Raw genomic sequence first — 14,212 nt, forward strand, 5'->3', positions numbered from 1 at the left:
TGAAACCTCAAGTCCTTGTAGGCTTTCCTTTGAATTCTCTCTGCAGGAAAGCATGTGGTTTTTGCTTTCCTCATCTATTAATAGGCTAATGTAAAAGAGTGGTTTAAAACTGCAACAGCCTCGTGCAGAAGCCACTTCTTAAGCAAAAATATATGACTGCTTTTCATGTGGAAGTCAGTGAGAGATTTTACCCTCACCTATCTCACAGCTGTATCTGAGTTCCTAATCTTTGATGAAGATCTGAGTGTTCTGAGAACCTAAGCTTAATCCAGAAGGGATATTGTAAACAGGACTCCAACTCATTTCAAAAGTTATTCCATATATGAAGATCTGATAAGTTCAAGATTTTGGAGGGTTTAAGAATTCTCATATTTCAATATAGGAGTCAAAAAAATGGACACAGACTACAGTATATGATTAATTTTTATTGGACATTTTTAAGGATGGTGTCTGCTAAAGTAGAGGTTAAAACATAAATAGTCCACACAATGAAAAAATCAGTAATCAGTGTTTCATTATGTTGCTAAGGCAGTGAAAAAATAACAGACACTGTCAAGATAAATAAGGGACTCCTGATTTTCAAGGCTGGGAGTGTCTTGTGCAGATTCATCCCAATTCTATTTTGTTTGGTCCTTTTGAACTCTAAGCCTGCACCATTTCCTGGAATTCTGTGAAAGATAAAACAATATTTACATGAAAAAAAAAAATAACATGAAAGGATTAGGAGTAAAGAGTTAGTGGCTTTTCAAGTGATTTAGAATAGGAATGAACAGAAAAAAGTTTTCTGATACATGACCAGAGAAGAAAGTTGTGGATGAGAGGCATCACCTAAACATCCTCTTCTAAACAACATGTGGAAAAACAGTGTGTTTTGCTGACTTACAGGGAATAATTGAATATTCAGGGTAGCTAGTTTTGGCATTCCCTCTGCATAATACTGATCTTAGGCAAAAATAATGGAATGGCTTATATGGAATTTAAGTAAGAAGTAATTAAGTGCTCAAGTAAAAAAAATGAAAAGCGAGTCATGTGTTTTATTAACTGTAATGCTTCAGACATTGAGAAGTGTTGATTTAGAGCACAGTCTAAAGCTAAAAACACTGTGCAGTTCCATGTGGTATGATCCTAGGGTATTGAGTTATGCAATGAGATACTGTTATTTTAAAGATCTTTTAAATGTTTGGCTTCCATGATTAGAGTATCTGATCAGTCCCATCCCTGAGTGCCTGTATTAATATACAGATTGCTTCATAAATCATGTGTGTTTATTCTGGCATCGTTCCTAAGGAACTGGATTTAATTCCTTCCAAAGAAAGAAACAGAAGAGTTCTGTCCTGCGAGTGCAGTGAGCTGGGGAATCTGCACGCCAGCACATTCCCTGCGTGCTATTCCCTAAGCCCCTTTCATGCTCGTCTAGGCAGCTCACTGCTCTCATGGGGTGAGTTGCCATTAGCTGCAGGCCTTTTGTGTGTGTGCTTTGTCTCCAAAACAGGGCACAGAAATATGGAATTAGGAGATCAGGAGGCTTCTGCACTGTGCAGCCATTAAATCACACCAGTGTTTCCAGGGTGAGTGCAGTATGTGCTTCCTAAAACAGCTGCTCCTTCCTATCTGGTCCTTAACCTGCCCCTGAGGATAAAGAGCAGCCATCCCTGCACAGATCCTGTTGTGGGATCTCATACTGGGGTAGTGACTCTGGATCATTCTGTTATCCTTATCATGCAAAACCAACACAGAACTACATGCTGCATATTGACAATGGTTTCAGTGCCCAGTGGAATTTCTGTGGGGCAGAAGCTGCTGTAAACAAGCTGATGTATGAGCTGTTTGTTCTGCTGTGTACAGCTGGTTCTTTTGTCCTTGATTTCACATTTGTGGATTCCAAGTGATGCCAGTGCTGCCTTACATTAGAGAAAGTGGGAGGAGAAATAAGGAGCAGCTCCTTTCAGAACAACTTGAAATATGGGAGTGAGTGGCAACAGGAAAGTTCCTTAGGGTTTTTTACTTGCTCATGCAAAAAGAGTTGCAGAGATGAACCTGTAAGATCAGGGACCATTTCCACCCTTAAACAGGTTGTTACTCGAGGGTTTCAGTAAAATCACTGGGGGTGCATTCATGTACCATCAACACAAAAGATAATCCCACATCAATACAAACATCCTGAGGTGCCTCATTCTGTACTTAAAGTAGTCAATACCTTCAGCCCCGATTTTACCATCCCCATCATGATCTGCAGCTGCCAAGAAGGTCTTGGTTTCTGAGGTGGTTAACACTCTGGCTCCATGCTCAAACCTCTGAAGGAAATACCTTGGGAGGAAACAACTTAGATTTAGATTTTCACACCATAGTATTTTTTATGGTTGTATAATCAAACAGATAACTATCTCTAAATAATGTACCACAATTGCCAAGTCCATAAAGCACTGCTTTATTTGACAAGCTAAAGCTTATTTGTAAGTATTTCTGCTTTATAAGTGCAACCGTGATTGAATTAATTCTGTCCACTATGGAAATCCAGCCCCAGGTGCTCTTTTTTTTCTGTACTGAGCATAAAAGGCAGGTATTACTAATTTGCTTTTCTCTATACATATGATCTATTTAAACATATCTTTCACAATCTGCTAAAGGTTTTATCAAAATTTAGCATAAATTGTGTTCACATTTACTGAAAGTTCTGGAATGGAAAAAGTGCTTATTTTTTTTATATCCTCCAAGTAGTTAACAAAATCCTTACTTGAGCTCATCTTCCTCAATAAAGCCACTTTGATCATTGTCGAGAATCTGGAAGATCTCCTTGAGCTGGCTGCTACTCTTTTTAGACATCCCACTGATCTGAAAGAATTTTTTGGGACTAAAGGAATCTGGAGCTGAAAATAAATTAATAGAGAAATTAACCCCAGACCACTGCATTCAGTATTCCTAAGCGGTCTGAGGATGATACTTTGTTACATTTTAATTGTTCTAAACATGATCAGTAGGTGAAGCCTGTCAAAGAATGAATGAATTTGCAATACAGCCCCATGCCCTCCTAAACATCCAACAAAATTGTGTGGGGATAAGCTCCAAATTGACAATATAAACCAGTTATGAACAAACATACTGTGACGGCTGAGTAAAGAGATTACAAAAATCTGCTTAAAGCATGCACTTGTTCAGTATTCCTCTGAGTTAGACTTGCCATGGGTTACCCAAGATAGAAGATCTTGAGAGTTTTAGTTATTTTCTCACCTTGGCAGTCCCGCAGAGCAGCAGCAATGTCAGAAGGGCTTAGAATGTCTGTAAGGCTCATTTTAAACCTGTGCAAAATAGAATATTGCAAACAGAGTTTTGAAATGCAAGTGCATCTTACAAAAAATTGGGTTTTTTCTGGGTTTTGAAGATTACTATAGGGTCAACAGAAGTAGATGAATCTCATTGATCAAAGCGACATCTCCGCTATTCCTCAACAAATTACAAGATTTAGTATATTGTTTCCTTAAAAATAGCAGTAATGCTAGTTAATGAGATAGATTGCATTAATCATATTGTGAATTGATGATCAATATTTGATCATTTACCTGCAACCTCTATAAATACAGCACATTTTTAAACTCTATGTAACTGTTAATCTAATAAATAAATCTAATAAATCTTACTGGAATTCACAGAATCTGGCAATACAAGTAACAATGCATGCAGTTGGAAGAGGAAGAGTAAGAAAGTTTACTTCTATTATCTCCCCCAACAGCTCTGAAGAATAAAAAGAAAACTGATACTTATCCATGAAAAGTCCATCCATATGTAATTCCAGCAATTAAAATAAAAAACTTAGAACAATGGTTGTTGTACTTACTACTGGTGCAGCTCTGCGCAGTAATTTTATTTAATTAATTTCAAATCAGCTGCTCACCTTTAGAGTTTTCTCAGCTAGGTAAACGAAAAATAGCTGAGGAGATACCAGGCAAAATAGTAATGTTGGCTCTGGCTTGCCACTCTGTCTTATAAAGGATTCAAAAGGTGACAATAACCACTACTTAGGTTACACTTCCATGGATCAAATGTTTGAATTGAGACCTGGCTCAAATTGCTTCCTTAACTAATTAAACTTTTCTTTCTATTTTTATCTTAAGATAATATGGACAAAAAGAACAGTTTTTTTTAAATAAATCCACTGGTGCTTAATTAAGTACAACTCTGCCATCAGAACAGCCTTTCAGCCTCCAAGTATGTTAACAGGTAACCTCTGCACCTGAAAGTCACTCTTTGGAAGATGACTCCAGCAGGCAAACCCTTGTGAAAAGAAAGGAACTTGTTTTCCCTGGGTCTGTTGATCCTTTGGAACGTATGAATGATGTTGGAGATGACAGATCAGAGGTGACAATGTGTCGTTCTGACAAAGATAGCTTGTCACTAGGCTAGAGGAAAGCATTTTCTAATTTGGATGATCATTCTGCAGTAAGCTTCATTTTGTATTTCCTGACCATTTTCTGAATTACAGAAACCAGTGTCTTCAGTGACAGAAAATTATGAGCTAGGTAAAGCTGAATAAACTGATCTTGTCATCAGTATTCCTTGGAAGATTATGTATAATCAGTTGGCCTACTTAATAATCCATTTTGAATAGTTTGAATTACATTAAATCAATAGTAGGCTTACTAGTTATAGCAGGTTCTATGGGTTATATGAATCAGACTTTGTTAGTGTGGAAATAGTTTTATATACATTTTGTGACACACTCTCACAATCTATTTCACTAATTACTAAGTTTTAATTATAGCTATAAATAAATGAGAGTTTATTATATATTTCAGGAGTATTAGGGAACAAAAAACCTTAAGAAAATTCAAAACAGCAGATGGAAGCTTTTCCTTCTCAGACAAAAATCTGTTTCCATCTTTAAGGGAGTTTATATGGGCAAAACTCTAGGATGGAGACCAATAAAACTCACATGTATTTTGGTTAGTATTTACTGTGTAGTAGTCAGTTGTGATATCTAAACTGATGTTCCCTTAATCCATGGACATTGTTTTATTTTTAAACAAATGGAAATAACATGGTATGCCAAAGAAGTAATATTTTTATAGTAGAAATGGTTACAAATTATGCTGTGGAACAGAGTAATAAATATATCTAAGCCTTGATGTAAGTTAATGGACTATAGTGGTTTTACTCCTGCTTGGTTTAATGACAGAGAGAAAAGTGTCAATCATTGAAAATGTTCCATAGCACTGTTTGAATTCGGATAGAGAAATGCAAGGTATAAGTAACAAAAAAAGCAGACATAATTTAATGATACTTTTAACTTTCTTGCTACCTATTTTGTATGTGAAGGAACATGGCATAAATCACAAATATTTAGACTTACCTTTGGTCCCAAATACCAGCTGTTCAGGAACAAACAAATGCTCCTTCTATTGCTTCCAGTAGGAAAACTGGTTATAGTGACCTGGAAGGACACTTTACCAGTAAACCTAAGAACCTGGGCTGTTGTAAATTATTATTGTGTGATTAAAGCAAATTAAACAGAGCTGATTTGTACAAGCTGAAAGTCTGATCACAGATCTTTTGGTGTCCTTTCCATTTATCTTCTTCATTCAGTGCTATATATTCATGTTGCTTTCTGCCTGAGATTTCCATAGTATTATGATCTGTCAGGCAGCAGCCGTGGGGATGAAGTTCGTTCTGTGCTTTCTCCAGAATCATCCTGAAATAACTTTCATTCTCTTAGGAACCTTTTTACACTCTGTTGTATTTTCTCCTTTATGATCATCCCAAGTTGATACGAGTTTGAACGAGATGTTTCTAGAGAAAAGGGGTTTTTATTCAGACCTCTGTGACAGTGCCACAGATGTTCCTTTATAGGAGACTTCTTTTGTTTCTGCTGGCTCCTACATGGTTCTCATGGAACTGCTCTCTTTCTTTAAGTGTTTGACTCGCCATACAACACTAATTATTGACAGCTAATGAGAACAAGGGAATTGAAATGGAGGAAAATGACAAGGTGAGCATATAACGCTCAAGTTCAAAATATGTCTGCAACTAATTTAGACATTGTATTAAAATATAAACACCAAATGTTCAAAGAATGACGTCTGGCTACCGCATACACTCTGCCATGCACAGTGTTGAGGTAGTTTTCTGTGTATTCAACAGTTGTAAAATAACCAGAATTAGCATCATATTAGAATATGATCTCAAATAAAAGTGAGATAATTGCTACGATAGCTTTTGAAGAGATCTTTTAGTGTTTGAAATTCAACGCTGACCGCAAAAGTGATGCTAATCCTGGCTGAAAGATGGTTTACAAAAGCCTAAAAGAGCTGAATTTCAGAATCAAGTTGATGTCACTGTACATTGATACAGGTGGGAATCTAGGGTTACTGGGTTTTATTTATTTATTAATGACACTTCATCTGAAGTACAGGTTTCCCTCCACTACAATTAGAATCCAATAATCAGGGGTTAGTATATTAAGGGATATATTAACAAGATAGTCTATTTTACATCTGGATTATCTGCCTGTTTTTCTTCTTTCTTAGTTATGTGTTAAATTAGGTGGTTTTAATTAATTTATGCATTTCAAAAACTGTAATCTATGGAAGTGGTTTTTTAAAAGATGCTATGCAAACAATGTAACACTATAAAGAAAATCCCTAATAACTCAACCAGAACAACATCTGCGAAGTAATGGGCAGTTAACAACAGTGCAAAATCTGACACAGAATCTTAGTATTGCACAATTTCCATTATTGTTTAGCACTCACTCCTATGAAATTCAAGAAAAAATATTAACTTTTGTTTAGTTGGTTTGGGGATTTTTTTGCTCTGTGAAAGACACCTGAAAGTTCTATTGGGTTGATCATCTGAATATTTATGTACTTGTACACCTAGTGTCGTTTTCACCTGAGCTGTCTTTATTAAATAATATTAACTTTTTTTTCAGACTTCCAGAATTAAATTTGAAGGTGTGGTTCTGAAAAACGCAGAATATTCACAGTGATAAGTTCTTGCTAGGAATCTAAGCATATGAAACAATTGTCTTCAAATAAAATGCTATTTACTTCTCTAAGTATCAGAGGAAAGTTGTGTTTTGGTAAAACATTGACAGATTATGGACTAGTCTTTTATCCTTTGTGTTCTGTTTGGCATAAAGTACAGAGTTAATTAGCAGTGGCAATCAACCAAAGCCATGACTTCAAGCAGATGCAAAAGAAACATCAGCAGTTGTCTCAGGTGAGATCAGAGGAGAGGTGTTAACCTGAGACCAACTACAACAGTGTAAAGAGATGCTGCAGCAGCTGTTCTCAAACCCACACAACTCCATCTTTCAGCCCTGGTTGTGTCAGGGCCAATTGTATCATGATCCTGGATAACAGATTCTGCCTTTGTAATGAGTTTGGAAGTAACTAAAATAGATACTCAGTAACCTCTGTGGCTGATAGCAGTGTTGATGTCTCAGTGGTGACAGCAGAGAATCGTAGTGTGTTTACAGCTATAATCATGGGAAAGGACCTTTACAATAAAATGAATTTTATCTTGCCACCTCAAGTTGTCTCTTAGGACAAATGCTTTAATCATATAGAAATAAAGATATAATTACAGGATTTAATTTGAACTGTTGCTTGGGCCATAATATTTTGCCATATTTAACATAAAAGCCTGAGCACATGCTGTAGTGTTTGACTTTTTTGCTATGATGAAGGAGGAAAGCCAGGGCCCAGTGACAAAGCTTTCTTTCCCTGCAGCAGGCAGAGGATATTACCCAGAGCACTGAGCAGACATCTGGACTAGAGAAGCCAAGATACAAGACCCACTGCAGCACTGTGGGTCTGGAGCTAAAGGAAAACAGGTACTTCTCTAATATTAGGGGAAATACCATGTGAACTTTCCTCAGTTCAAATTATGTTCTTACCATTTGTGGAAAGTAATTTGATTTCTGTTTGAAAATGACAGCAGAATAGACTAACATAGCTGAGTAATAGTGTCACTAATTCATAGAGTCTGGTCTGATAAACATATTTTTTCACTTAAAAAGCTGTCCTGGAAGATCTCTGACAGCATTTGATATGCGTTTGTCTTTAAAAGCACTTGAAAGTTCTTCTGAGACTCAGTAATGCAATTTTCTGTCTCTGACCTTAAATGTAATTGTCTAACATGTTTCTGTCTGCTGTCAGCATTATAGACAGTGTCATATGGAATGATCTTTAAAAATCTACATTGTTCAGGGTTTCTGTCTGTTTTAGGAATAACTGTGCCCTAATGTTGGAGGCTGTGAAATAATCTGGATGCTGCCTCTTGGGCTATGTAAAAGATAAGTATCACAGAATTTTTAGGTTGGAAGAGACCTTCAAGATCATCAAGTCCAACCCATCTCTAATACGTCAACTAGACCATGACACCAAGTGCCACACCCAGTCTTTTTTTAAACACTTCTAGGGTGACTCCACCACCTCCCCAGGCAAGCCATTCGAGTACTTTATCACTCTTTCAGTGAAAAACTTTTTCCTAATATCCAGCCTATATCTCCCTTGTCGCAGCTTGAGACTGTGTCCTCTTGTTCTGTCTGTTGTTGCCTGAAGAAAGAGACCAACCCCCAGCTGACTACAACCACCCTTCAGGAAGTTGTAGAGTGTGATAAGGTCACCTCTGAGTCTCCAGGCTAAACAGCCCCAGTTCCCTCAGTCATTCTTCATACGGCTTGTGCTCCAAGCCCCTCACCAGCCTCATTGCCCTCTTCTGGACACAATCAAGCATCTCAATGTCCTTCCTAAACTGAGGGGCCCAGAACTGGATACAATACTCAAGGTGTGGCCTGACCAGCACAGAGTACAGGGGAAGAATGACCTCCCTGCTCCTGCTGGCCACACCATTCCTGATACAGGCCAGGATGCCATTGGCCTCCTTGGCCACCAGGGCACACTGCTGGCTCATGTTCAGCCAGCTGTCGACCAGTACCCCCAGGTCCCTTCCCTCCTGGGCACTGTCCAGCCACGCTGTCCCCAGCCTATAATGTTGCAGGGAGTTATTGCAGCCAAAGTGCAGGACTCAGCACTTGGACTTATTAAACTTCATCTTGTTAGACTCTGCCCATCTGTCCAACTGTTCCAGATCTTTCTGCAAAGCCCTTCATCCTTCCAACAGGTCGACACACGCTCCCAGCTTAGTGTCATCTGTAAATTTACTAATGAAAGACTCCATGCCTTCATCCATGTCATCAATAAAAATATTGAACAGAACTGGCCCCAGCCAGACCCCTGAGGGACACCACTGGTGCCTGGCCGCCAGCTGGATGCAGCACCGTTCACCACCACTCTCTGGGCCTGGCCATCCAGCCAGTTCCTAACACAGCACAGAGTGCTCCTGTCCAAGCCATGAGCTGCCAGCTTATTTAGGAGTATGCTGTGGGAGACAGTGTCAGAGGCTTTGCTGAAGTCCAAATAAACAACACCCACCAGGCAGATCACCTGGTCATAAAAGGTGATCAGGTTGGTCAAACATGACCTAACCCTCCTAAACCCGTGCTGGCTGGGTCTGATACCCTGGCCATCCTGTAAGTTCTGTGTAATGGCACTTAATATAAACTGTTCCATCATTTTGCCAGGTACTGAGGTCAGGCTGACTGGTCTATAATTACCAGGATCCTCCTTTGTACCCTTTTTGTGAATGGGTGTCACATTGGCCAGCTTCCAGTTGTCTGGAACCTCACCAGTGAGACAAGACTGATGGTAGATGATGGAGAGTGGCTTAGCAAGCTCATCTGCCAGCTCTCTCATCACTCTGGGATGGTTCCCATCTGGTCCCATAGATTTATGCGTATCCAGGCATTTCAGTAGTTCTCTGACTGCCATCTCTTTGGTAATGAGGGGACCATTCTGCTCCCTGACACCATCTACCAGCCCAGGAGGGCAGTTGTCTTGAAGGCGAGTTGTCTCCTCACTAAAAACTGAGGCAAAGTAGTCATTAAGCACTTCTACCTTCTCCTCTGCAGATATTAAGTTCCCTCCCTTGTCCAGTAAAGAACAAAGGTTGGTCTTACCCTTCCTTTTAACATTAATATATTTGTAAAAACATTTCTTATTATCCTTTACAGAAGTTGCCATTCTAAGTTCAAACTGAGCCTTGGCCTCCCTAATTTTTTTCCTACATGCTTTAGCAGCTCCCTTAAATACTTCCTGAAAGACCTGACCCCCCTTCCAAAGCTGATACATCCTCTTTTTATTCCTAAGTTCCAAAACCTCCTTGCTCATGCAGGCTGGACATTTACCCCATTGACTTGCCTTTCGGCACACAGAGACAGTTTGTTCCTGTGCCCTCAAGATCTGTTTTGAGGCATGCCCAGCTTTCCTGAACTCTTTTGTTTTTAAGGGCTGCTTCTCAAGGGATGCTCTGAATAAGTCTCCTAAACAGGCCAAAGTCTGCCCTCCGGAAGTCCATTGCAAGAATTTTACTGGTGCTCCTCCTGACTTCACCAAATATTGAGAACTCTATTATTTCATGATCACTTTGCCCCAAGCGACCTCCAACCACCACATCTCCCACCAGCCCATCTCTATTCACAAACAATAGATCTAACATAGTCCCTCCCCTGGTGGGCTCACCCACCAGCTGCGACAAAAAGTTGTCCTCCATACACTCTAAAAATTTCATGGACTGCCTCTTTTCTGCTGTATTAAGTTCCCAGCAGATGTCTGGTAGGTTGAAGTCACCCACAGGAACAAGGGCTGATGATCCTGAAACATTACCTAGCTGCTTATAGAATAAGTTATCCACCTCTTCCTGGTTGGGTGGAGATAACAGACTCCCAGCAGGATGTCAGCCTTGCTGGCCTTCCCCTTAATTCTTACCCACAGGCATTCAACTCCATCTTCCTTAGTTTCAATTCCTACAGTATCAAAAGTCTGCTTAATATAAAGGGCCACCCCTCCACCTCTTCCTCCTTGCCTGTCTCTTCTGAAGAGCTTTTAGCCATTGAGTGCAGTGCTCCAGCCACGTGAGTCATTCCACCACGTTTCCGTGATGGCAACTACATCACAGCTTTGCTGTTGCACCATGGCCTCCAGCTCTTCCTGTTTGTTACCCATGCTGTGTGCATTGCTATACATGCACCTCAGCTGGGCTACTGACTTCACCCCTAACTCAGCCTTGCAACCCTTGGGCCTGCTTTCAGACAGCCCAGCTGCATCCCCTTCCCCCTTCAAACCTACTTTAAAGCCATCTAAACAAGTTCTACCAGTTCATGAGCTAAGAATCTTTTGCCCTTAACAGAGAGATTTATCCCATTTGGTTCCAGCAGAGCAGGTGCTGTAAAAATTTCTCCATGATCAAAGAATCCAAAATTTTGCCGATGACACCCACCCTTAAGCCACTTGTTGATGGTGTGAGTTCTCCTGTTTCTTTCATCATTTTCCTCTGCCACCAAAGGGACTGAGCAGAACACTACCTGTGCTCCTGCCCTATCAATTACCTGAGCCAGTGCCTTAAAGTCTCTGTTAGTTGCCTTGACACCCTCTTTTCAATCTCATCACTACCAGCCTGGAGTATCAGCAGTGGGTAATAATCAGAGGGCTGAATCAGCGCAGGAAGTCTCTCAGTGATGTTTTGTACCCAAGCCCCAGGGAGGCAGCAGACCTCCCTGTGGGATGGGTCCCCTCTGTTCCCCTCAGAAGGGAGTCACCTACTACGATTACCCTTCTTTTCTTCTTGATGTTAGAGGTGGTGATGCATCTTTCGGGTGAATCATAACTGGGGGACTCACTGGGCAGACAATTTTCTTCTAAATCATCTAGTTGGCCCTCTAGATCCAAGACCTCATATCTCTTCTGAAGTAGCACCTGGCTGAGGGAAGGGGAGAAGTTTTTGTTATTATCTCCCCGAGCGGGGACACATTTCCACTCTTCATTTATCAGGTGCCCTTCTATTGCCTGAGGGCGGGAGGCATGTAAGTCCTCAGACTCACGGTCAGAGGCCACCCTTAAAGATGGAATGGCTGAAGTCCACCAGTCTATTTCCATTTCACTTTCCCAGATACTTCTTAATCTTTCAGCTTCCTCCCTAAGCTCAGCCACCAGCGAAAGGAGATCACTCACCTGTTCACACCATAGGCAGACCTCCTCCACAGCACTCCCTGAAGCCACCAATGAGCTCAAACATTCCAGGCAGGAATGGGTCTGTACAGATGCATCCTTTTTGGAGGGCTCCACTTGGTCACATATATTTATACCAACCACAGTTTTTGACCATGTAGAAACCATTACTAGCAGACACCCCAAAAGCAACCAAGCAGCAGAAATACTTTAAACAACACAGAGGACACCTTACTTGCAATACTGCCTGCGCAAACTGCCTTGTCCCCACCCCAGCAACTCACCACGCTCCTGTTTGCCCACTCCTGTTCTCCACACTCTGGGTTGCCAGACTCCCCAGAGGCCTCTTATAATCAGCCACTCAGTATCAGCACAGGAAGTTCTACCCCTTGCTCCTCAATGACCCACAATGCAAACCACTCACCTGCTCAACGATCTTATCATCAGCCACATAGTAAAGGCACAGGAAGTTCTACCCCTTGCTCCTCAATGACCCACAATGCAAACCACTCACCTGCTCAACGATCTTATCATCAGCCACATAGTAAAGGCACAGGAAGTTCTACCCCTTGCTCCTCAATGACCCACAATGCAAGACACTCACCTGCTCAACGATCTTATCATCAGCCACACAGTAAAGGCACAGGAAGTTCTACCCCTTGCTCCTCAATGACCCACAATGCAAACCACTCACCTGCTCAACGATCTTATCATCAGCCACACAGTAAAGGCACAGGAAGTTCCACCCCTTGCTCCTCAATGACTCACAAAATACAGTCCTACTCTACCGTTACCAAAGGCTCTTTGCACATGGCTGCATTTCACTGTGCCCTGTGGTGTAAGTAACCATGGCAAAATAAACCAAATAACACTGAAGTGCAACTAATTCTGTATTCACTGCCTGTCCTCATTGATTTCAGTGGGATTTTGGCCATAAATTTCAGCACTAGGAGGATGTGTAACCTTTAGTGAGGTTTGAAGTAAAATTACTCTGTAATTAGAGTTACCTTTATCATAAATAATCATCAAAAGTTGCTTGTTTAACAGAAATGGCCTAAAGAAAGGAGATTCAGACAAACTGTTAAAACACATCACCAGGCACGTGGCAAAATTCCACTGACAAGAGGCAATCCCCTATTTAAGGTCTCAGACTTCCAAATGTCTGATTTCAGCAGAATGTTGTTCACTCTAAGGGAGCTGTATGGGAATGTATGTTTGTGATCAGGCAGTGGCATTTCCAGCTGAGGCACAATTTAAAGAGCTTTCTTAAATCACATGGTAAGTAGTTACAGAAATTTCACAGTACCTGACAACCTGTGTGAGTGAGAGACAGAGGAAAAGAAAGTGAGTGAGTTGTATCCTTGTGCAAAGAAAACAGCATTTTCTCTGATCTGCTTAGCAGTAATGCTGGAAGAAGGAAAGGTCTAAAAACCTCTCTAGTCACAAGCTCTTCTTAACTTTCTGGAGTGATCACTGAAGCTGATACCAGACTTACCTTGTCATGAATTTTTTACTGTTCTTAATGGAATGGTAATTGGTGAAATTGTCTTAGATTTGTAGGCCTAGCAGGCTAATCAGGGTGGAAGTAAGTGTGGTTAAATAAAGGAGCTGCCTGCTATCTCAGAAGTTATCTGAGCTCTCTGTGCCTTTCTCTCTTATTTAGCCATTAATGTTGGTACAATGCTTGAAAACGTCTGGGTGACCCTTATTGCATGATGAAAACATAGAACATCATATCATCTGGGAAACAAAGCATTTTCTGATAATAATGAGAGCTTTTAGCCCTGCAGTTAGGCTGCAGTCATTAATTCTGCAAAATTTCCTTTTTTAATTGCTCTCCTGAGATGACATTAAAATAATGTCTGTCAATTTGCTTGGTGGATAATTCTTTTTTCACTCTTATAGAAAATTCTACAATATTAGGACCTGACTCATTCATTAGAGTTAATGGAAATGTATTTTTGGTTAATGTATAGAACATGAACGCATTATTGGGTACTCATTAAAGTCTTGTAGTTTTCTTTAACTTGCTGTAACATGATGATTTCTCCAATATTGTTTTGATATTTCCTTCCTTCTCCATATTGTCTCATCATAAATTTGTTGTGCATCAGCACTACGACAACCTCAGCAGGCAATTTTGAAATTAA

At 40.4% G+C, this 14,212-nt stretch overlaps 1 protein-coding gene across 3 annotated transcripts; it reads right to left on the minus strand.

Annotated features, from left to right (window-relative positions):
- Positions 1 to 457: 457 nt before the first annotated feature.
- LOC120759685 (parvalbumin, thymic CPV3) lies at positions 458 to 12,413 on the minus strand. Of its 3 annotated transcripts, none has more exons than XM_040079202.1 (5): positions 12,347 to 12,413; positions 3,229 to 3,296; positions 2,735 to 2,827; positions 2,198 to 2,307; positions 458 to 668 (listed from the first exon to the last, which is right to left on the minus strand). In XM_040079202.1, the coding sequence occupies exons 3-5, from the start codon at positions 2,821 to 2,823 to the stop codon at positions 643 to 645; spliced, it is 225 nt and encodes a 74-aa protein (XP_039935136.1). In that variant the 5' UTR covers positions 2,824 to 2,827; positions 3,229 to 3,296; positions 12,347 to 12,413; the 3' UTR covers positions 458 to 642. The 3 variants fall into 3 exon arrangements, with proteins under 3 accessions (XP_039935136.1, XP_039935135.1, XP_058278574.1); XM_040079201.1 differs by having other exon boundaries at positions 2,735 to 2,867; positions 12,347 to 12,386; XM_058422591.1 differs by lacking the exon at positions 12,347 to 12,413 and adding an exon at positions 11,735 to 11,743 and having other exon boundaries at positions 2,735 to 2,867.
- Positions 12,414 to 14,212: the final 1,799 nt, after the last annotated feature.

This window comes from Hirundo rustica, chromosome 15 (assembly GCF_015227805.2).
Source record: "Hirundo rustica isolate bHirRus1 chromosome 15, bHirRus1.pri.v3, whole genome shotgun sequence".
Classification (NCBI taxonomy): Eukaryota; Metazoa; Chordata; class Aves; order Passeriformes; family Hirundinidae; genus Hirundo; species Hirundo rustica.